General features: G+C 45.7%; 1 protein-coding gene across 2 annotated transcripts in view; it reads left to right on the top strand.

The window, feature by feature from the left end:
* Positions 1–23,197, top strand: part of AMOT (angiomotin) — a 59,322-nt gene that overhangs the window by 5,033 nt on the left and 31,092 nt on the right. The window contains exons 1-3 of one of the 2 annotated variants that reach the window (XM_059482823.1): positions 5,836–6,605; positions 19,721–19,886; positions 21,285–22,203. In XM_059482823.1, the coding sequence (XP_059338806.1) occupies positions 21,332–22,203 (872 nt within the window). In that variant the 5' untranslated portion in view covers positions 5,836–6,605; positions 19,721–19,886; positions 21,285–21,331. Of the gene's footprint in view, positions 1–5,835; positions 6,606–19,720; positions 19,887–21,284; positions 22,204–23,197 lie in introns of those variants that run through there. The other variant, XM_059482824.1, reaches the window with a different exon arrangement.

Raw genomic sequence — 23,197 nt, 5'->3', positions numbered from 1 at the left:
AGAGAGTGCTGGTGCTCTTCTAGAATGTGGCAGCTGCTTTTGAAAATGATGGTAAAATCTAATCAGACTTTTTTCCATAATTCTATTTTTAGTTTTTCATTTACATGAAAATGAAATGTTAATCAATTACCTGTAACTTGATATCTTGCTCTCTCTAATTATCAGTTTTTTGTAGCTTACTACAGGGAAAAGACTGCTTTTAGGAGCACATCCATGTATTCATAAAAATTCTAATTGACACTTTTTGAAGAAGTTGTTTAAGAGAAATGAATCTATTTTATTGCAATATGTTTTTTGTACCTAACTTTTTTTTTCTCCTTTCATTTCTCTTCTTTAATTTCATGTTCAGAACAAGCTGATTACAGTACAGCTTCTCTGTAGCAGGGGAAGATGGCTCTGCTCCTGCAATTACAGAGCTCTTGCATGCACATGGCACTCAGTGTTTCACTGAGACCATGCCTTTACCCTTCCCAGGCACTGCAAGGTTGCTCCCAGCCAGAGATTGCTGTTGGTTGGGCCTCTCTCATTTCTCACTTTTGAGTCTGCTTCTGATATCAGCATTAAAAATGAATTGCAAGAGCTTTAAATCAAAGAGCACCCCCTGTCCCCCATTCCTGTGGTATTTATCAATACAGCTGCACCATTTTAAGGCCTGCAGGCTTTGAAGAGGTTGGGTTTTTGGTATCAAACCAGCCATGGTTGTCCCCTCTTAGGCTTTATGGTCATTGAGATATCAGGATTAACAAGTCTGGTTTTTGCTGCAGAACCTGCTGTACATCTTTTTCATTTGTAATTTCACACAATCTTTAGTCCTTGAGAGCAAACAAACATTGTGCCAAAGTTCAGTGCTCCCATGCTTTACTCTTACAGTTCACTCTGCTCCAAATCCACTGGAAGTTGAGGGAATCTTTCAGTTAACTCCAGCAGATTTTAAAGACACATCTCTTTTTAAGGAGACTTGAGGGGTAAGGGTGCAGGGAAGCGAGGGAGTGGTCAACTTTCCTACATCAAGATTGTTAACATATAATAGGCATCAGCTAAAGGCTTACAGGCCCATCTTTGGGAGAAGAACAGTGTTTTGTAAGGAAATCACTTTGTCCAGACTAACCTTATTTTGCCCAAACTACATTTAACTGCAGGGCACTGAGGTGTGAATGTGTTTAGGGCAAAGCTGCAACATTTGTTTTTCCATAGTTGGCAGTTGTTTACCACTCTCCTGGATACACAGCTCTCTTCTGCAGTTCTGCACAGACAGGGGCCAAGGTTCAGCAGTTAGAATAATTCTCCTTACAGGTGGTACCTGATCAATCACCTCATGGGTGACATGTCACTGCTGACCTCTATATTACATTTCACTGTGGTAAGCTGTTCCTTTTTTCCCCCTTCCTTGCAGGCCTTTTCTTCACCCCAGGAACCACGCTGCACTTGAGTTACAATCCATTAGAGGCACCTCCCAGACTGACAGACTTAAAACTCTTCACACACAGCAGCATGAAAAATCTTAGACGAGCTGGGGCTGTGTTACAGTGTAAATCACAGGAGAGACAGGACATCAAGTTGGCTTTACAGAGGTTTCTGTATCAGTTACTTCCCTCCCAGAAGTTATGTGGTCATCAAAGTTTTATTGTGTAGAATTGGTAAAATAATACACTTGTATGGAGAGACACAGCAGTTACTTAGTGAAGGCCAGAGGAATAAGTAATGTGTAACTGTTCCTGCTCATGTGTTTTGAGAATAGAATTTTTCTAGCAATTCCACGCATGTCAAGTTTGATGGTGGTAATTTCTGGTGCTTTTGATCTGTGAATAGCTGTTCTTGCCATCTTGGTGAATAATAACTCATGTGGTTCATGCCTCAATCCCTCATCTGTCTGATTCCCTTTCCATTCAGAAATCTTAGTGTCTCTCCAGCCATATCCAACACAGGACCCAAGGGTGCTTTTCAGGCCTTGTTACAGCTCAGGGCTGCATGTGGCAGCAACACCAAATCCTCTGCAAATGACTCAAAGATGGCCATGGCCAGCCTGAAGGTGCTGGGTGCTAAAACCAGGTGGTGAACCAGCAGCCAAAGCTGTCTGAGCTCACTGCATGTGGGCAGCAAGGCAGGGCCTCTGCAAGTGCAGCCTGAACTCCCAACCTGACTTTGGACCAACCACTCAGCCTTCTGGTACCTTGGTGCTTTCTCCACACATTTCTTGTGATTTTTACAAGGCTTTGAAATCTTTTAGTCTTGTTTTGATCTGTGTTCCCAAACATGTGGTGTTGGTTCGCTTACTTCCTTTTATTCAATGAGTATCTGTCAAACACACCTGGCAGTGTCCAAGGCCAGGTTGGACAGGGCTTGGAGCAGCCTGGGATGGTGGAAGGTGTCCCTGTCCAAAGCAGAGGGTGGCATGAGATGAGCTTTAAGGTCCCTTCCAGCCCAAACCATTCTGGGATTCTGTCTTTGTCTTCTATGACAAGAAATACACTTTCCCTTTTCAGAAATTCCTGTTCCTTGCTCCTGGCAAACATCCTCAGTTCCTCTTCTTAGGTTTTTTTTTCCTGTTTCTTTGTATTACTGTCTGTTTACTGTTGGGTCATTATTTTGCCCAATAATGTATTTTATAGACAAAGAACCCCTCACTTTGGTGGGAACGTTCTGTCTGGCCCCAAGAGCTAAATGCCACTTCTGAGCCCTGCTAACACTTTATTTTTATGTGCGAAAAGAAAAGCTCTGTTAAACTGGCTCAAGATCAGAGCTGCAGGGAAATGAATTCAGGGCCCTGTGCAGAGTGGTGAGTGGATGCTGAGCTGAGCTGTGTCTGTACAGGAGGGATAATATCAGCAGCTTCCTGAGCTCCAGCTGCTGTGGACAAAGGGCGCCTGAGCTACAGCCATTCCTGCAGGCAGGAACTTTAAGATGGAGGAATTTTAAAGAATGTGAAGGACAACCTCTTAAAAAATTGTAGGTGGAGCAACTCTAGCTTTTCCTAAGCCTGAGATTTATTCTCCTGCTTTGAATTAGTTGCCGTTGTAGCGCTTATCTTTTGTGCTTTTTAGCACAAACCACCGTGACCTTTGTGTGATTGCATAAATTGGCCCGAGCACGCTGGAACAGTTATTAGGAACCCCTTTCTTGTGCTGTTTCCTGAATTCCCACATTGTGGCGTGATGTGTGTATGGAAACTGCTCGCTTCCTCCGCTGGCAGCCGTTCAGATGGAGCTCCTGAGCACCGGCCTGGGCGGGGAGCTGGGTGAAGGGAGGATACAGGGGGAGAGTGCTTTAAGGAAGAGAGTTTGGATTTCATGCAGCTTTGTTCTTTTGCAGCCCCGATAAGGCTGGTATCTCCACTTGTGTGGGTTGAACACGAGCGGTGCTCCTGGAATAGGCAGCAGAGGTTAACACGCCTCGGGCAAGGCTCGCTGCTCCCCAGTGCCGGCGTGAAGCAATGCTTGTGCTTTCCTGATGGCTCTGCCTCCTCTCTTTACTCCCATATTTTCTTTGAGCATGTGGGAGGGAGACAGGATGTGTGACTGAAGCACAGTTTATAACTCTTTCCCTCGCTCGAGCTGTGCAAATTTCCCTTACAACGCTGCCCCACAGCATCCAGCAAACGTTGCCTTCAGTAGCTGCTTCTCCACTGGCTGTTTTTTTTTCCTTTGGCGTTTCAAACTGTAAGGTTATGGGATGTTAATGAGCTGTTTACATGTGTTTCTGCATTTCTTCCATTAAAACATTCCAGTGAATGAATGTTGGTTATGAGGGGGAAAAAAAAATAGATGTTTGTAGATGCTGCATTTGGGATTTCTGTAATTCGACTTCCTGAATTTTTGGCCAAGTCTTTCTTTTCAATGTTAACATTTAGGAATGTTGGAAGGGATTTATTTGCTCGGAGTGATTAAAAGGTAAATGGCTGAATCATGCCATCTCTCCTCACATGAAGGCCAAATTTCACAATGCAGTTTTTGCACTTTCAGGGTTTTTTTTGGAAACTGGTGGCATCTTAGCCTCAAACCTTACCAAATTGGTGCTGCTTAGTGGACTTCATATTTGCATGATCAGGCCTTTATGCATTAAATCAGCTGTGGACACACTGTGACAGCTGCATTCAGTTTTCTGTTTCGCTGTTTTTTGAAATTACAAGGTAATGAGCAGGAGCCAAGTGGAAGCTGTCACTGGGAGATTGTCCTCCTCTGGAGTTCAGGACAGGAATGGCCTCGCTGGGGGAGGATTCCAGTGCTCCCTATGCAAAAGCTGGAGGAGGAGGTGGATTGTGAGAAAGGCAGGGTAGATTGTTTGTACACAAATAAGTCCCTACTGAAGGACCAGTTTGTTATCTCTGGGCCTTGTTTAGACTGGGGCTTTGCCCTGATTACAGGGATGGGGTGAGCAGAAGTTGGTGTTGCTTAGCCCATTTCAGAACAAGAGCTTTGCCTCTCTGGTGCAAAGACTGGTTCCTCTGCAGAGCTGACTGTGTTACTGCCATTACTAATCCTCTATTAGGTCTTCCAAAACTAGACTGCCTTAAGTATTCCTTTTTAGGAGCATTTTGGGACCCTGTTACAGGCTTTTGAATGGGGTCACATGCACAAAAAGGTGGTGAGTCCATGCTTTGCTGTAAAGGTTGTGGAATGCTTAAAGATAAACTGTTTTAGGAGTTGAAATTCCACACTCTGATTCCAGGCACTAAAGCCTTCAGCAAAAGCTACCTCTGAATGTGGCCACCATCTTTTATCATGTGATAAAATGCTGAAACACAGCAAAATCAGAGTTGTATGTGGGAAGAACTGAAGTGTCTTCAGTCGTATATTTTCACACTGACAATTATTTCCAGCTGTGGCAGAGTAGTAGAGGTCTGTGGATATTTCTTTTCAGGATAGCCTAAGCTTTGGAAGATCACATGATGTACATTTTGGTTTTAAGTAGAACATTATATACAGGGATCTCCTTTAATACCCTGCCTATATGCAGTTAGTCATGATCAGTTCTTGCCTTGCATTTATTTTCAGCATTTGGCCAGCAAAAAGGGGGGTGAGTCCTGGGCTGGTGTACATTGCTATGAACCCATTTCAGTCCAGGGGCTGGGAAGGTTGGTTTGGTGGGGCTGACTCCTGTGGGTGCTTCCACAGCTGCCCAGGTGTGGCAGAGGGATCAGGGCTGTCCTGGGGGGCACTGGGCACAGCATCACCAGCCAGGCCAGGGAGGGATTGTCCTGCTGTGCTGTGCTCTGCACCGAGATGTTCTCACCTCCAATGTTTTGAGCCATTTTGGGCGTCACAATATAAAAAAGATATGAAGCTTTTAGGAGAGTGTACAAAGGAGGCCACGAGGATGGGGAAAAGTCTAAATGGAAACTCTTATGAGGAGTGCTGAGGTCCCTTGGTGTGTCCAACCTCGTTGTGTCTTCAGCATCCTCCCAGGGGCACTGGAGGGGCAGCTCCGATCTCTCTCTGTGAGCACGGACAGGAGCGCAGGGAGCGGCTGGAGCTGTGTCAGGGAGGCTCAGGCTGGGAATTCGGGAAAGGCTCTCTTGCCCTGGTGGGTGCTGAGGCACTGCCCAGGCTCCCCAGCGAGCTCCAGGAGCGTTTGGACGCCGCTCCGGGCACAGGATGGGGTGGTTGGGGTGCGTATGCGGGGCCAGATCCGCAGCGCTGCTCCCCGCGGTGGGCTCGGGCCGCTCCGTGTGTCCGTGTGTCCGCACACAATAGCGGCAGCAGCGGCGGCGGCGGGCGGAGCGGAGCGGAGCGGGGGCGGTGCCGCGGGCGGGCGGGGCGGGCCCGGGGGCGGCGGCGCTTCCTGCCCGCCCCGGCCCAGCGCTCCCGCGGGCCGCCCGCGCCCTCAGCAGCGGAAGGAGGCGGAGGAGGGAGCCGTGCCGCCCGCTCTGCCCGCTCCGTGCCGCCAGCCCGGCCCCGCTCCGCTCCGCCGCCGCGCACAGGTAACCGAGGAGCAGCGAGCCCAGCCCAGCCCGGCCGGGCGCGATGCCGCGGGCCGCCCTTCGCTGCCGGGGCCGCGGGCGCTGCCACTGCCCCGGGCGGCGCTGCCACTGACAGCCCAGCTGCCACCGCCGGACGCGGACTTTCCCCTCTTTGTGTTTATTCTGCCGCTCTCGAGGTACCGCTATCCTCCTCCCAGCGACCGCGGGCAGGTCCTGGCTGACTCTGGGATTTTTTTTAACCCCCCTTCCAGCTCGATTGCTTGTTCTGAAAGTATATTTATTTTTAATAAAAAGTCGAGCCACAAATCCAGTTTGTATCACATTCCCCGTACTGTGGAGTCCGGTTTATTTCTGCGGTTAAAAAAAGTTTATTCCCCCTCCTCCAGTTTTATTGACACTGAGGATGAAGAAGGATTTGCAAATGAAAGCGCCTTGAAATACAGCATCTTTTGGAGAGAGCTCTGCAGTTCTCCAGCCCGTTAAATCTCGAATTCCACCCTTTGCCCCTGCTGAATCCACTGTTCTGCCCTTTACTCTCTGGGGTAAAAAACCAAACAACAACAACAAAAACCCGAGGGGAAAAAGAATACCTTTGGCAGCAGGGAAGCTTTGTGTGACTGACCCAACGAGCTACAAGTGTCCAGTTTCTGAAAAGAAGAAAACCCTTTTGTCTTCAGCAGATCACTAGGTAAGAGATGTGCTCATGCTGCAAGGGACTCTGCATTCTTTCTCCAGCCTTAACCTGGGATTTAGACTGGCTCTCTTCTCTGTCAGCTTTTGTCCATCACTTCTCTCTCCTGTAAAGTTTGCTTTTCATCTTGCAAAAGAAAAAAAGAACAAAATGCGCTCATCCACCTATTTCACCAGTGCTAGTAAATTGCCAAAACGAATAGTGATGTACTTGTGTGTAATTGGATTGAGTAAAACTCGGTGGAAGTCGCTGAAGTGGGTTTGTGTCAGGCTGTGTTTGAAAGCAGCTGTTTCTTGTGGTGCTCTTTTCTTTTGAGAAAATAATTGCAGTCATTGTGCTTGTAATCCACGTGTTGAGATTGTCTTTGCTGGTCGTGCTGCACAGAGGAGCATCTCTGTGCATTTCTGTATCACACGTGCAAACGGGGCTGCCACGATCGGCTGATTTCTTGTTTCACACTGGAATTTGTTTTACATTAAGTGCTTTACTGCTGTGTCACAAGGTGCAAAAGTGTTGCACCCATAATTAGCACGCCTTAACAGATTATTGAACATGGTCAGGAGCATGCTTGGCACTGTGCACAGTGAATATGAGGGGATGTTTTCTTTGTTTTGAGATTTTTTCTTCCCGAAGTAAGACTGAAAACGCAGCAGGGACATGTGCACATAATAACTGGATGGAGGCCCAGTCTCTGTGTAGGGAAACATATTTTGCAGAATACTCCTTTCTGTAGGGGCCAAGTGCTGAGTGTGTCCTGGTTTACAACTGATAATACCACAGAGAATGTCTCATTTTCCTTCTCCCCCAGCTCTGTACCCACATTCCTCCTTCCTTCTTTGCTGGCAGGCATTTCTGCAAGGGAAGGACCTGTGGAATTTTGTGTGGCTGCTAGTAGGACTCCTTGTGTCAGGGAAGATTGTATTGTTCCCTGTGGGATCACACAGCATCCCCCAGCAGGAGGAACTGCCTGTTCACGTGGTGGAACCAGCCTTGACATTGAGCTCTTCCCCGCTGCGTGGGTTTTTCCTGTGGATGATACAGGAAATGCTACATGTTGGTCTGTCCTGCTCCCTGTTCCTCTTTCTTTTTTAAGGTTTGTTTTTTCCCTTCCTCTTCCCTGGAGGGATTTGTGTGGGAAGAGAAGGTGGGATAGGTGGGGCAGCAAGGCAGGGTGCTGTGAGCTGCTGGGCCCTCAGACCTGGGGGTGCCTCGGTCTCTGCCAAGGTGCAGCAGCCACTGGGGCACCTTGAGGGGACTGACCAGGATCCCTCCTGGGGCACAGGAAAGGGGCTTGGTTTTGGCTGCTGTCTCACATTTTTCTGCTTGACTGTTTCAGGGCACTGAGCCTTTTCTACCAGGTCAGGGTGGGAACACTGGAGCTGTGTTCTGGAGCTTTCCCTGCGCCCTCATGCTGCTCCCGTGTGAGCATGAGCAGCATCACGTTGGGTTATCAGGGCTGCTGTGAAAACATGAGCCCTACCATCAGGCCCATGACCCTGTTAAATCTCTGGGTCAGACTTTCACCAGGGTTACCTCAGTGACTGCTCCTCGAGGGAGCAGGGTCACGAGCTGAGCCTGGAAAAATTTGTGCTGTAGTTGAAGTTGCAGGTTCATCTGGGACACCTGGTCTCCCTCTCTTTTACTTACAGGACACTTATTTGCAACATAACCCCATCCTTCAAAGATTCCTACGAGGCAGAAAGACAAGAATGATTTATTTTTCTTGGGGAAAGGGTGGCATTTCCAGAAGGAGGGAATGGGGTGCTCATCCCACGAGTGCTTTGCCTTTTGGATTCTGGAGGTGTTTTGCAGGCAGTGCTGGCTGCCCTGGGGAGGGGGCTGGAGGCAGAAGGGAGCTGGGCAGAGTGGCCATGTGGGATGTGATCCTGGAGCTTGCCATGACACTTGAATTTAAATTGTGCTGCTGGCTGGTTCATGTGCTGATAGCGTGGTTCATCACCCTGCCTGCTCTGGTGACACACAACATCAGATTGTGCCATGAACGTGGGACAAGCAAAGCATTCCCCTTTCCCAGAGCACACTTTGCACTAATGCTTTGTGGCAGGGAATGCCACAGCTGGGCCACAGGGTTTTCATATGCCTGATACAAATGTATAAAAATTCTCTGTGGCCTCTAATACAGCTCAAAGGGCAGCTGATTTAGACGTGCCTGAGTGTTGAGGTCAGGAGATCACATTCCATAGGTTACTAGATGAAAGTGCTTCAAGAGGGTATAGCATAAATATTTGATTCATGTAGAAGGGATTGGTGCAAATCCTTTTGTTCCTTCCCCAAAGATGTTCTGGAGGAAAAGCACTGTTAGGAGGGAAAAAAACCAAACCCACCGAACAACAGAAAACTTGTAACTTCTTTGTGCTGGAGGAAGCTGGATGGTAACGTAGTGTATTATTGCTGAATTCCACTAAAATTCTTCCCGTGGGATACATGGTCTTGGAGAACTCTGAAGGGAACTAATGTTTTTAAGTGTAAAATGACTCATAATGCATGGGCTCTTGAGGTTGGGTTTAACATTGTATGCAAACATTGCCAGCTGGTGGGGATCTTTTGGGATAAATAAGAACTGTATTTGCACAAGAAGGCTTGAATGATGCATTTCAGATGCATCCTGATTAGCATAAGCCATTCACTTTGCAAAAGAATAGCCAGAATCCCAGAAGTGGAGATAATTTAATAGTTCTCTTGTTCTCTTTAGTCTGTCTTGCATCAGCAGACTGACCAATCTTTTTGTTTATTTGGAAATAAGGTTGCATTGCTTTGCTGCCACGTTTTCCTAACCATGACAGTGAAATTAAAAATTTGCAACCCCCATGCTTCTCCCACTTCTAGCCCTTCCTTTTGTTTCCAGTTGAGTGTAATGTGATTTATATTTTTTTTTGGTGGTTATTTTGGTAGAACAACTTGTACCATTTAATTCTTCCTACGGCTCAGCACAATGATGCCTTGCTCCATGGCTGGGGCTCACTGTCACTGCAATGAGCAAGCAGCTCAAGGAGAATCTGAGCTCATTAAAGCTTAATTTTCTTAATGTGGAGTAAAATCTGAGCTTGGTTTAGATTGTTGTAGTAATGTATACACAGGAATAGGTCTTCAGTTTTAGAATTATCGACAGTCCAGGAGTGTGTTAATGTTTAAATACTTCTGGCAGTGAAAGAATTTGTCTGTTTATACCCCCCTAGTGGGGCAGAACTCCTTGTGCACTTTTTGTTTCATTCTTACTGGTGGCTTTTAAAGAGCTGCAGACCTCTGACCTGCAGGGAAGACAAAACCCAGTATAATAAAGATCTTACAAGTCCAGAGTATGCATTAAACTCAAACCTGGCTCCAAACACCTGTAAATGATGAGATTCTCTGTTTGATGCAGAATATGTTGTGAATTAAAAAGAAAATGATGACCTTGTTCTTGGCAAAAGATTCTTGGATTAATGGATGTTCCCACTTTGGTCTGAAGTGTAAATGCTTTCAGAATAAAGTAAGATGTCTGTTTTCCTCTATCTGGCTGTTGTTGCACATTCCCACATTTCAAGGTATTTTCAGACACTCACTTTTGAAGAAGTCCTCTCAAAGGGTTCCTAATCAAAGCAGCCTTATGGATTTTTCCCCCTCCTTGCTATTGTGGAGGATATAGTGGGAGTGGAATGTCCTTAGTTGCCAATGTTTGCTGCTAGGTATCCCCCTTCCATGGAGACCAAGTGTTTATAAAAGTGTGAGAACAGCCATTCTTGGGGATTGGCAATAAGGTCCAGGCTCTCTTTCTCCTCTTCTGTCCACTGGAATACAAGAGAGAACTTGGTTCCTCATAGAAGTGTTCCAAACTGCCTGTTGCTGGGCTTTTACACTTGCAGGAAGCACTGGAGGATTTGTCAAAGTGATTTAGTCCATTGTGTTGAATCTGGGCCACAACCCATTTCTCTAAGCTCATTCCTCTCAGGAATTCTTTGCTTTTTTTACTTTCTGATGAGTAGGTACTTTCTAGGTTAGGCTTCCACATACCCTGTACCTGATTTTTTCTCTGCACGTTCCCCATATGTGGCAGCAGCATCGTATTGTAGACTTAAATCATTGTCTTTTATGAAAGAGCAGGCACCTACCTGCCCTGTGAGTCCAGTTTGGCTGCAGGAGTTGTTCAACCCTTTTATACAGGACAGAGTATATTCCCAAGCAGCTCTGGAATGCAGTGCTGGCCACAGGAAGAGCTTCATGCTGCAGCCTCCATGGCCATACCTTCAGCCTTTCCAAAAGCATTTGGTCCATGCTTTGGACAGATCTGATACTGGAGATGTGTCCATGTGAAAGGAATGGGCTGTATGGAGAACTCCAAAGTCAGCAAATATCCAAGTCTTGCATATCACCTGGCTCTCCAGAGCAGCCTTGAAATGTCTTCAGGACAGGAAAAAGATCCAACAGCTTTGGGGAAAAATAGTGTGAAGTTGTTCCTAGGAGCAATAATTTCTTACACATGCAATATAATCTTTTCTTACTTGCTTACTATGCCTGTAAGTAAATAGAATTTTTTGTGGTTGATGGAATTTGTGTTTATATGGACGCTTGGATGTAATTTTTAAAGTAAGAATAGATTTAAAACATACCTGTGTATAAATGGCCATTCAGGGCAAACCAGGCATTTGATGTCAGCAGGAGCTTGGTGCTTGAGAAGTGAATAGGAATAGAGAATGAAATATGAATTAAAAAAAAAAACAAAACCCTGAGAACAGAATTCAAAGGCCTGTGGAAACAAACCCCTGAAAGCTTTAAGATGCTGCCTTAGCAGAGTGGAGAGGTTTGTGTGAGGAGCTCAGCCTGGGTGCATGAGGAACGTGTGTTGGAGTCTCCCTGGGATGGAGCTGTGGGTCCCTGGCTCTTGGATGTGTCATCCTTGTCCTGGGCAGCTCCCACAGGGCTTGGCTGGCCCTGGACAAGTGAGGGCTCCCTCCTGTTCCCAAGGGCTGAGTGTCTCCTCTGCTCCTGGCAGGCACTCTGCATTCCTGCTCCTGCAGAAGGGCTTCACAGATAAATGCTGCCATTCAGCCTCGCTGCTTTTTTACTTTCTTGTCCTCTCTGAGAGTGACTCTTGTCTAGTTTGGTTGTGTCTCAGCTTAAAATAACTTTTTTTTTTTTTTTTTTTTTAAATACTAAATATTTGAAATTCCTGGGGAGTTTGGAGAGGTCTTTGGTCATTTTCCTTGGTAACCACTGTTGGGCTAAGGCTCATCAGTATTGGTCACAGTACAGAACCAGACTTTGTGTAAATGACAAAAAAGTTCTCTGATCCAATAAAATTGGTTTTTAAAGGCTTATTTGTATTAGCAAAGCACTTACAGTGTCCAATTGTAGACCAAGATGTTGTTGAACAGTTCTCTTATATGAATGTTTATGAATTAAGCCAGTTAGGATTTTGTTTAATTAATTAGCATTTGATTAATTGATTAATTAATTAGCATTTGTGAGACCTTGTCTAAGAGTTGCGTCGTGGTAATATTTTCTTAAAATGTTTTGTGTCTCTACAGAACTTGTTTTTTGAAAGAATTACTTAATATATTAGGATTTTTTACTGGAACCCTCAAGGAAAGTAATTCCACATTTCAGTGACTTTGTTCCCATCAGGGTTTGGTGGACTTTTCCTGCTGTTCTAATTTGGGTGGTTCTGTGTTCAGCTGAAACAAATTTGATTGCTTCATACTGGGGCTAGCCTGTCTTGTTGTGGGGCTTGGGAAAATATATTTTCCTTGTTTTCCCATTGTCTTTTTGAAAAGAAACAAAGCTGAAACCTCCTTGGTATTTTTTGGAGAGCCAGAATTTAAAACCAGTGTGAGATGGCATCCCTGCCTGTGCTGGGGGGGTGGAATGAGATGGGTTTTAATGTTCCTTCCAACCCAAACCAGTCTGGGATCCTGGGATAGCCTGTGGAGGTGCACAAGGAGCTGATAATCTGGAATTTTCTGGAGTCAGCACAGCTGAGTGCTGATATTTGTGTTGGGTAAAAACAAATTTGGAACACTTTTTACTGTAAATGATGAAGGTTGAAGAGACCAAGAGGCATTACATAGCCTGTTCCACCCTGCCTTTGGGTAAGATGAGGGATCTGTGGAGAGCAGGCACAAAAGAGCACTCCAAAGTTCCATGAGAAAGAGCAGCTTTTGCTCTTGTCGAGCTGGGATTGGGTGTGGAACATTTGGATCTTCTTTAGAAGAGAAAAAGTTATAAAAAACGCTTAGCACTGCTGGGGGGAAGAGTGGATTTAGCATGTGCTGAAAGCCCAGTGGATTTCTGATCTGGGGAGCAGCGCTGGCAATAGGAACTGTGTGTGGGACACTGCTGGCCCCATCCCCGGCTGCTCAGGGGGTTTGAGGGGAGCTTCCATGAGCAGTCCAAAAGGCTGGGATGGAGGTCAGGGCCCAGGGAGGTGCTGGGGGAGGCACACTGCAGGATGTGTTCCCTTGGGAGCCCAGGACAGCAGCTGTTCCTGCCTGGAGAGGCCCTGGCGCTGCGTTCCTCAGGCAGGGGAGAGCTGAGGGCATTTCCTGCACAGGCCCTGCTGGCATTGACTGAGCTCTCAGGGGAGCAGGGAGAGTAAATCACCTTGGATTTGTGCTCCAGGAGCTGTGTGCTACCTCTGCTTTCTGTGCACTCACTGAAGCTCATTTAGGCTCTGAATCTTTAACTATTTTCCTGCAGCTGCTGAGGATCCTTTGCAGAAGTATCTTCTCCAGCTCCAGTATCTTCTTCTCCAGTAGAAAACTCTCAGAGGGTTCCTGTGCCTTCTGCTTGCACAAGTCCTGGGGTGCCAACATCCCTGATCCATTTAGGCAGGATCTGTGCTTGCTGTTACTACAGAAAATCTTCCCAGCAGTGATGAAGTTTCTGTTAGCAAGGCAGAAGTTGTGCTGGTGTGGTTTGCACGAGGTTTCCTAAGCAATACACCTAAACCCAATTATTTCCTACCGTAACTGCATCTGTTTTAGAGTGGTTGCTGGAATGCTCACATTGAAAGAAATCAATTCCCTGAGTGACATAGTTGTGGCAACAAAAAACATCAATATAGGCCAAGGCTTAGCCAGTCACCACTGTGCTAAAATGAATGGAGTAATATCGTCCTCCCAGTGTGGTGGTGAGGCTCAATTAATCATCTTATAGGTAATTAAAGGTTTTTTACAAGGTGCACATGAAAAGCCCAGGTGGTTATGATAAAAGAACAACACCAAAACCACTTTTATAACATCCTTGCTGTCTAAAAATACAGTGGGCTGGATCTTCTGTAGGATTTTAGTTTTAGTTTTAATTCATGCTTTTAACCCATGGCACCCACTGAGATTTCTCTCTGTTGGGCTGTCCCAGTACTGCACTGGGTTTGTGCCCTTCCTTGGGCCACAGCACCTCTGGCTGATAATTGGCAATTTATCTGTATTTTAGCTGTTTCTTTTTCTAAAGGAAACAAAAAGCAGACCTGAGACCAAAGGAGGGGACATTCCTGCCTGCTTTCTGGATTCTGTGGCTAGTCCCTTTAAATTCTGTGAAACAGCATTCTGAAATAAGAAGAGCTCCTCCATATGGGGCTTAAAATAGTTGAAATTGTGGTATTGCTAGAAAAAGCCAGAAAATTCCATAGTGGTTGTTTTCTTCTCTGCATCCTCCTCCACCTACATTTTTTATTTGTGTCAACTTACGATATAAATTTTCAGGATGCCACAATTGACATATGAGGAAAAACTACCTTAAGGTGGCACAAAATGGATGTATCTCTTTGAGGATCATATTTCCATTGTTTTCAGGACTGCTTAAGCTTTTAGCTTCGAATTTTGATTTTATTTTTAACCTAGATGGTGATTCCAATCTTTTTTTTTTCTTTTTTTTTTTTTTTTTATCTCAGCAGCAATTAAAAGAGTCTGATCCTATCTGTAGGGACAAATGATGCACTGTCAACATTTTGCTCCCTTCTGATAATGCACATGAAACCGGTTTGCGTGTTTGAAGATTACATTTTACTCTCACATGGTTTTCATTATCTGAGAGCCCCGAGGAGAGGCCTGGACTAAATCAGGGGAGGAATGGAGAAACCACACAATGCAATGAAACTGGTGCTGAGGCATATTTGGGATGGTTGTGGGACAGGGGCTGCTGACGACAGAAGCAGGGCGCTGCCGGAGTGCCAGCAGCAGCCAGAAGTGGAGCGTTCTCAAAACACAAAACAAAGCTTGATCTCGAGTTCAAACTGCAGCAATTCCCCAGTTCTGCAGGGATAATAACTGGGAATTGCTGGAGTTTGAGGCAGAGGAATCTTGCTTGCTCTGTGCTGGGAGGAATTTCTCTGAAATGAGACCTGGTGTGGCTGCAGCTGAGTGAGCTTGAAGGTTTTAGCAAGAAGACATCTAAAAGGTGAGATCTTGGCCTTTCTGGAGTTGGTAGCAGTGGAATTTGTGTTTCATTAATGATGCAGAAATGGCAGAACCTCCCCTACAGGGTTGTGACTGTGCACATGTGTGAGCAGGGTTAGGTAGTGCTGCATAACAGTGTAAGTAATTGGGTATGTGATGTCTTCATGTAGAAATATTCTCCATAAAAACAGCTGGTTTTCCTATTAGACTGGTATTTTGAGAATAAATTGTCCTGCTCCTGTCACTTTTAAAATTTTAGGGAGGAACTTGAAATCCCAAAGCATTCTTTTCAAAGTGCTTAAAAGCCACTACACATTCCTATTTATACTGGGCTTTGTAAGTGTTTATTCTTTTTTTCCTTTGTAATATAAAGCCTGAATTATGTTGGTGAAGATTATAGGAACTTCCCTGTGAAGAAATTGATACTTTTTAGTGAGGGGAGCAGTAATTCAAAGGTCAAGTAAGGTCTTGTCAGTTTTTTCCTTTGAGATGTAATTTAGAGGGGATCTTCCCATCTTGATGTCTTGACTTATTTATCTCCAGCCAGGCCAAGCAACTTGCTGCCTTTTGTTCAGCCTGCCAGGCTTCCCTGTGCCAGTGACATGTTTGAGGGGCAGGATTAGGGACAGCCTAATCCTGGCTCAGGTGGACTCAGTTTGGCAGGGAGAGTTGTTAAAACCAGGACCAGTGTTTGGTTGTTCTCCTGGCCTTTCCTTGCTGCAGCACGATGATCTAATACAATGGGTATGCATCTTATTTGCCCCCCTCCGGGTGACATTGTTCTTGTTTTTCGTTAAAAGAAGGAAGTTTTTCTTGTTTGCCCGGTGACTCTGCCCTTCTGGAATGAAGATGAGTAATGCTGGCAGCACTCCATGCACCTGCTGGGTGCCACCCTGCGGGATCACCTGAGCCAGGGGTAGCAGATGGAGGCAGGCAGGGCCAGGAGGGTTGGATGGGAGCTGGGGAGGTGTTTATGGATGGAGTCTGGAACTCCTCCTGGTTAGGAGCAGGTGCTAAAATGATCTCACAATGCTGGGACTTGTTGGGTGCTGCCTTGCAGGTCTGGGTGTTGGCGCCAGACGTTGGGAATCTTTATTCTCCAGGACTAGCCTGGTGTGTATTCTCTCCCTTCTCCTCCTCCTCCTGGTTGGGTAGGACTGGAAGAAAGCAGTGGTAACCTCCACTGGTCATTAAATAATTTGGGACCTTGCCTCTGAGTCCCTGACGCTTCCAGCCACTCCAGAGTGAGCCTTGGTGCAGAACAGCCACGGTTCAACGACACAGGTTGAGTGAATTCTGCAGGATCAGGGATCAGCCTGCTGGGCTTTGCGTGGGCCATGGAGCAGCAGAGTGTTTCCATTACCCAGGGGTGACTCAGCATGGGAGTATTGCCCAGGGACCTCACAGCTGGTCCTTTCCACACTGTTTCCTGTCCCCTCCTCTATTACAGAGTGCAGGTCTGACTGAAGAAAGCTCAGCACCTAAAAACCAGCCAAAAACTTCATCTGCCTGGTAGCATCTCATCCCCTCATCCCCTGCTGCCAGCCAGGATGAGCAGTGTCACAAGCACATCCTTTAAGAAACCACAGAATTGCTCTGCAGAATTTGCTGCTGGAGTTTGAAGTCTGACACTGGATTGTTTGGCGTGTGAGTGACACAGAATTTAGGAGTAAAACTGAAAGTGCTTAACTGTAGTGCAGCCCTGATGAGGTGGTGAACCTGTTCCCATCCCACCTGATGTGTAAGCTAATTAGCTCCTTGGCTAAGCAGTAATTCTGGGCAAGTATGCACAGGCTGTCCTCACAGGGACTCTTGCATTCCTCTTGGTTTCACAAGCTAAAGAAAGATGCTTCTCTTTGCTTGTGAGGTTATTATTGCTCCATGCAGGTTAATTGAGCTATAGCATTAGAGCCACTCATCAAACAGTGGTGAGTCGCTCACTTGTCTAAGCTTGTTTATTTTTATAATGCTGGAAAATATTTGCATGCTGTACAGAAATGTGCTGCTTTGGTTCCCTACAGCCTGACAGTATTATCATTTTAAATTCTTCATTAATCTTCCTTCCTCACGAGGGACTGGCAAGGTTCCTGTGCATAATTACATGATGTTTAAGACAGAAGCCTCAGCTACTGGGTTTTTACACAATGCCCTGCAAACATGAGGCTTTTCTTCCTTAAATAGTACCTACACTACCCCCATTTTGTGCCCATTCTTGATCTCAGCATGGTGAAGCATTATTTGCAATTCCTGTCTTAGTTCTACCAGTTCTAGGTTCTGATGTTTCCCTCAAATTACCAGCAGTAATTTCAGACCAGAGTTTAGAATGAGGTGTAAGATGATAGAGCTGCAATGCTTGGGAGCAAATTGCAAAATTGATTCAGCCTGGGAAATCTCACTGTGGTTGCTTGGATGAGATTTGATCTAAACCTGAATTTTCCACTGGAAAAGGTGTTTCTAGGCTTTGTGGCTATGGAAAGTGCACCATCCAATCAATACAGTTTGGCAGAGCTCTTGTCACTCTGATTTCAGCCCTATCAATCATAATAGATGTAGGCTAAACCCCCAAATATGTCTGTTTAAAGTATCTACAGAACCTTCCCAATTTCCTTCCAGCTCTATCATAACTTTTCCAGTGCATCTCACTAATTTCCATCTTTGGCACAGTGAAAACCGAAATTGCTGGAAGAGCCTGACAAAAAAAATAGAGTTTGGTGTCCAAATAAATAACACATGGGCTTCAGCACCAATTGTACTGTTCATTTTTGTGTTTTGTTAATAGAAAAGTTAACTCACTGGTTTTGCCAGGAGTTTTCAGCCTGCTCAGAAAGCAGACTCCAGGAATGCTGCCACCCAAGTTAGTTGCACAAGATTTTCTTTGTTAATTAAAAATAATGGGATAAATCTGGAAAAAAATAGGCTACCAGTTGGTATTTAAAGAAAGCGGATTTGTTGGCCAGAATATCTTCATATTATATCTCAGCCCACCTTTTGCTTTGGGTTTCCAGGTTGATTTCTAGTTTACACCCACACTAAAATTAGTAGTATTGAGTTCCAGCAAATGTTTTTCAGTGTGAACTGTGCCCTCCCTCCATCAGCTCAGCAGAATGAGCTGGTAGTGCTGAGGAGTGAAGCTCTGCGTGTGAAATGGTTCCTGGAGCATTTGAAGGAGTTAAACATGCACAGATTGGATTTGTCTGTTGAAAAAAAATCTTTAAGGCAGAGAGGCTGAATCTCAAGCTGGATTGTATCTTTGTATTAAAAAAATAAACAATCCCCCCCACCACCACCTCCTTAGATTTTTCCAGTTGAGACAAAAGAAATCTTTGGGTGGAAAGGCAGCATCATATTGCATAATAAAAGCCTTTTTATACTCTAATAAAAAGGGTTGCTCAGGGCAGCTTGGTTTTAAAAAAAATTATAAAAAGAAGAGTCAGTGATGATTCTGGTGTGGGGGGGATGAGGAATCCTTAACTTCTGTTGTGCAACACTGAGAAAAGAGGCTAGAAATTGCTCTAGTTATCTGCTATCTTTAATGCCTGCTTTAAAGGTTCTTTCCTGCATATTTGCTGGCAGCTGTTTTCAATATATCCCTCTTGAGCTAAGTCACCAGTTAAGAATTTGACATTAGCTGCTTTTTTCAACCACCATCTTGAAGTACCACACCACACAACACTGCCTTGTTCTCTCCTTAGATATTGTTCATGTGCCTTGAAATTGCTGTTGACACCTCAAGTATTTAACTTCCAGATCTGAGATAGTTTTTGTTGGGTGTGGATTTGTGCTGTAATAAGTTAGAGACAGAAGTATCCACGTCTGCATTCCTTCACTACATCTGTTCACTTTATTTTTTGCAACATTCCAGGAAATTAAGTTAAATTATACGTATCAATGAATATTTTTAGTTTCACTAGTTCTGTTTTCATTGCCTTTTCTTAAAGTATGAACACACTGAGTGCACAAATATGTTCCACATCTTTTGCATTGCTTTTTCTTTAGGACACCTTCAGTAACTGCCTCTTGTAACATGCCTAAATACACATTGTTCTGTATTCTCCTGCTTCTCCTCTCAATGGTTAAAGTTTCTTTACTGCTTCATATTCTGAAGGAAAAAAGTAACGTAATTAAAGAGTGTTTTGGGAATTAGAGCTGTGCTCTGCAATGTATTTCTGGCATAAACTCTTGTCAGTGTCCTTTTCTTCCCCTGACTTTCCCAGTCTGTAAAATAAAGCTAATATTCACAAACTGATCACTCTCACAGTCATTTCTAAGGCACAGTGTGTTGAAGTTTATCAAGCATTTCACAGTGTCACCATCCAGCAGAGGATTTCTGCTGACACAGTTTGAAATACTCAGCACCACTGGCAAAGGAGCCATAAGCACAGGGCATCCTCATCTGTGCTGCAGCTTTCATTCTGAGCAAAAAATAAAACAATGGAGTCAAAGAATTAGCAGGTTTTAATCACTGTTTCACTTGGAGGCACAGATGGGACAAAGCATTACTTGGCAACATTTAATCTTGGAGCAGAAATGGTCATGATTAAAGCAGCAGCTGGAGTAGATTGCTGGGGACGCGGGGGTTCATTCATCCTAAAGGGATCAAAATTGTTGGGCTCTGGGAGAAAACAAGAAGCTGCAAAAGGAAAATCTGAACTATGGGCCAAGGTTTATTATTTTGAGGGTCTCATCTGCTGGTTAAAATGGTGTTTTCAATGCTTTCCTCAGAATTATTTTGGGAGCGAGGAGAGTATCAAGTGATCAGGCCTGCTGAAGAGGAGCCTGAAGCCATCTCTGAGTGGAGATCCTGGGTTTGCAGGAGGAAGGCTGAGTGTGTCCCCCCATGTGGCAGAACTGCTCCTCCTTCCCAGGGAACTGCAAGTGAAGGACAAAGGTATGTGCCACTTCAAACAGCATTTCAAAGGAGTCACATTCCAGGTCAGCTAACAGGGCCTGAATTCCTGCCGTGGTGGGCAGCCTGGAATGAGGTGGATTTTAACTTTCTCTTCATTAAGATTTGCAGGAGGCTTTTGTGTGCCCAGTGGGAGTCCTTGTGTTGCAGGGTTGGCTGGTCTGAGGGAGCAGACGGGGAGGTTGTGGAGGTGCAGCACAAAGCAGACCCTTCAGGCCTCCTGGTTCTGCCACAGAACAAACTGTTGGGAACAAGTTACCTTCTGCTGAGGGACAATGTAATACAGAAAAGAGGAGACAAAAGAAAATGCTAGAACACCAACACGTGTTCTGCTGTCAGGGCAGAGCTGTACCTTGGCCAGCGAGTGAGGCTGAGCTCTGTTCTGAGCTGTTCTAGCTCAGAAGTAGCTCTGCTTTCAGTTACATGTCTCAAAGGTATCATTAATTTTTGATATTTCAACTCAGGCAAGGCCAATGGGCCTGAGTTTCCATGACACACTCCTGAATCCACTGGGAGACTGAGCAAAATGCAATTGCTGTTGGTCACTGGCCTAATCTGTGTTTAGGATGTGCCTGACATTGGCTCTTTGTGTTTCTCTCATTGGGACACAGTGTTTTTTCCTGCCACTCAGAGGTCTTTTACTGTTCCTTAGATCAGACAACTCTTTTTCCTCCCCTTGCATTTGCATGCATTCCGCTGAGGATATTTAGATGTGTGTGAGGATTTGGTTGCCTTTGTACAGCAGGAAGTTCCCGAGTCCTCACTTGCACCGTGCCTGGGCTTTTCTGCAGCAGGGAGAAGAGGTGCTGATCTCACTCTGGGCATTTCATAACTCTGAAAACCTGCTGGCTAACTAGGTATTCATGGATTGCTTTATCCAAGCCGAGAGATTTCTTTACTTCTTTTGAACCATATGCTATCTCAATGGGCTTCTTTTTTGTTTTTTTTCTTTCCCTTGAAACCGACAAGTTGCTGATTTCACACTTCAATCCTTGTCTGCCTACAAATATGGGAAGTGTATTTCACTGTTGGTAACTCCAAGTATAAAGCAAACAGGTTTCAGGCATTTTTACCATCATCCTGTGAATTCCACGTCTCCTTTTTGCCCGAGATGCTGTCTGAGGTATTTGGCACGCATCCCTACTGCTTGCAGCAGATTGATTTGCCTATAAACTTTCAAGTCACCTTTCATCACCTTTGTGAGGCTTTGCCCCCCGGGCATGCACGTCCTTCTTAGGTCTCCACGGGCCTTGATGACCCCCATTGTTATGGGAACCTTTGGTAATCTAACCTGCTTTTTTTCTGCATTTCAAGCCGTCGCTCCTGAATATCTCTCCCTCCATCCACTCAGGCGCTAATAACCGTGTCTCCTTTCCTTAGGTCAAGGGCAGCTTTTACATTCCACCCAAAAGGCACCACAGTTTGAGATGAGGAATTCAGAAGAGCAAGCAGCTACGACAGTTTTACAGCGCCTGCTGCAGGAGCAGCTCCGATACGGGAACCCAAATGACAACCGCAACCTTCTGGCCTTACACCAGCAAGCCACAGGCAATGCCCCCCCTTTCAGCAGCACCGGCAGCCCGGCCCCTCAGAACGAAGGGCTGAGCTCCCAGGAGCACCAGCTGGTCACCCATGCTGCCCGCCAGGAGCCCCAGGGCCAGGAGATACAGGTGGACAACAGCATCATGGAGAAGCAGCTCTCCCCACGCCTCCAGAACAGCGAGGACCTGCCGACCTACGAGGAGGCCAAGGTGCAGTCGCAGTATTTCCGGGGCCAGCCGCACGCCAGCGTCGGGGCCGCCTTCTACGTCACGGGCGTCACCAACCAGAAGATGAGGACTGAGGGGAGGCCCACGGTGCAGAGGGTGAGCCCGGGGAAGGTGCACCAGGACGAGGGGCTGAAGGACCTCAAGCAGGGCCACGTGCGCTCCCTGAGCGAGCGGCTGATGCAGCTGTCCCTGGCCACCAGCGGCGTCAAGGCCCACGCGCCCGTCACCAGCGCGCCTCTGTCCCCGCTGTCCCCGCTCTCTCCCCAGCAGTCCAGCGACCCTTACAAAAATTCTGGCTCCAATGAGTTCTACAAGAACTCGGTGCAGCCCCCTTCCCAGCCCAGCATCAAAGGAATGGAGCAGCGGGGGCCTCCCCCAGAGTACCCTTACAAAAACGTGTCCACCCCGTCTATGAACTGCAAGCCTCAGGACTCGGGGCATTTCTATAGTGAGCATCGCATGAGCCAGCAGGGAAGATCTGATGGGCCCATGATGAGGTATCAGCATCCCCCTGAGTATGGCTCAGTCAGGTAAGAGAGACCTTAAAACAAGCCCTGTGACAGCCACGTAGGGAATGACAATATAAAACTCAGTCCATGAATGCCAATGTAAAACTAAAACAGCCACGGTAGGGAATGACAATATAAAACTCAGTTCATGAATGACAATACAAAACTAAAACAGCCACGTAGGGAATGACAATATGAAACTCCTGAGGCAGGTTTTCCTTCCACAAAGACCCCATCTTCATTATGTGAGATGACATGTTGTGTTCAGCTGTAGACTGTCTGGAACGACTGTTACCTGCTTCAGGAGCTGACTAGAGGCCTGATGCTTTTTTACAAAAAAAAAAAAAAAAATCCAACAAAAAAAAGAGATGCTGAGGCCTGATACTTTTTTACAAAGAAAAAAAAAACAAGCCAACTTGATTTTATGGTATGGGGAAGTTCAATGCTGAGGCTCCAGAGCCTCACAAAAGCTTTGCTACAAAAGCCAAAGTTATGGTGTGATTCATTGTAGAAACTTGTAGTTACTTATTCCAAGACTTAGGTTGTTCTTTAATTACATCCGCCAGACAAAAGATTTTTCTTAAAAGTGCATCACATAGGACAGGAGAAAATGAATGAAAGCAATAATGGTGCAGGTAGCAAAAATCACCTCTGAGAGTCCTGTAGAGTTTTTAGAATTTTATTTCCAGTGGCCTGAAGTGTAGGAGAGGAAAATTGAATATGCTTTGTGCCTCATCCCAGGCTTGCTTGTTCAGCTTTTGCTCATTTTTCTTGCATCATTTGAAATCTCAGCCTGTTCTGGTTCCCTCTAGATAAGGAGCTGGATTTGGCTTGAGCCAAACACTGATGTCCATGTGGGAAGATGAAGTATTATTAAGGTGGGCTAAAACCCCAGCCTCACCTTACCTGTTCCCATACCATCTCACCTCTGCCTGACCAGGTGGGATCTGGTGTAATGATTTTGGCCTCATTTTGAAGCTAAAAGGATAATTCAGAGGAGCAACGAGAGGATGTA

This window comes from Ammospiza nelsoni, chromosome 15, assembly GCF_027579445.1.
Source record: "Ammospiza nelsoni isolate bAmmNel1 chromosome 15, bAmmNel1.pri, whole genome shotgun sequence".
Taxonomy (NCBI): Eukaryota; Metazoa; Chordata; class Aves; order Passeriformes; family Passerellidae; genus Ammospiza; species Ammospiza nelsoni.
The sequence above is the reverse complement of the archived record's forward strand: the minus strand, read 5'-3'. Positions and strand labels throughout refer to the sequence as shown.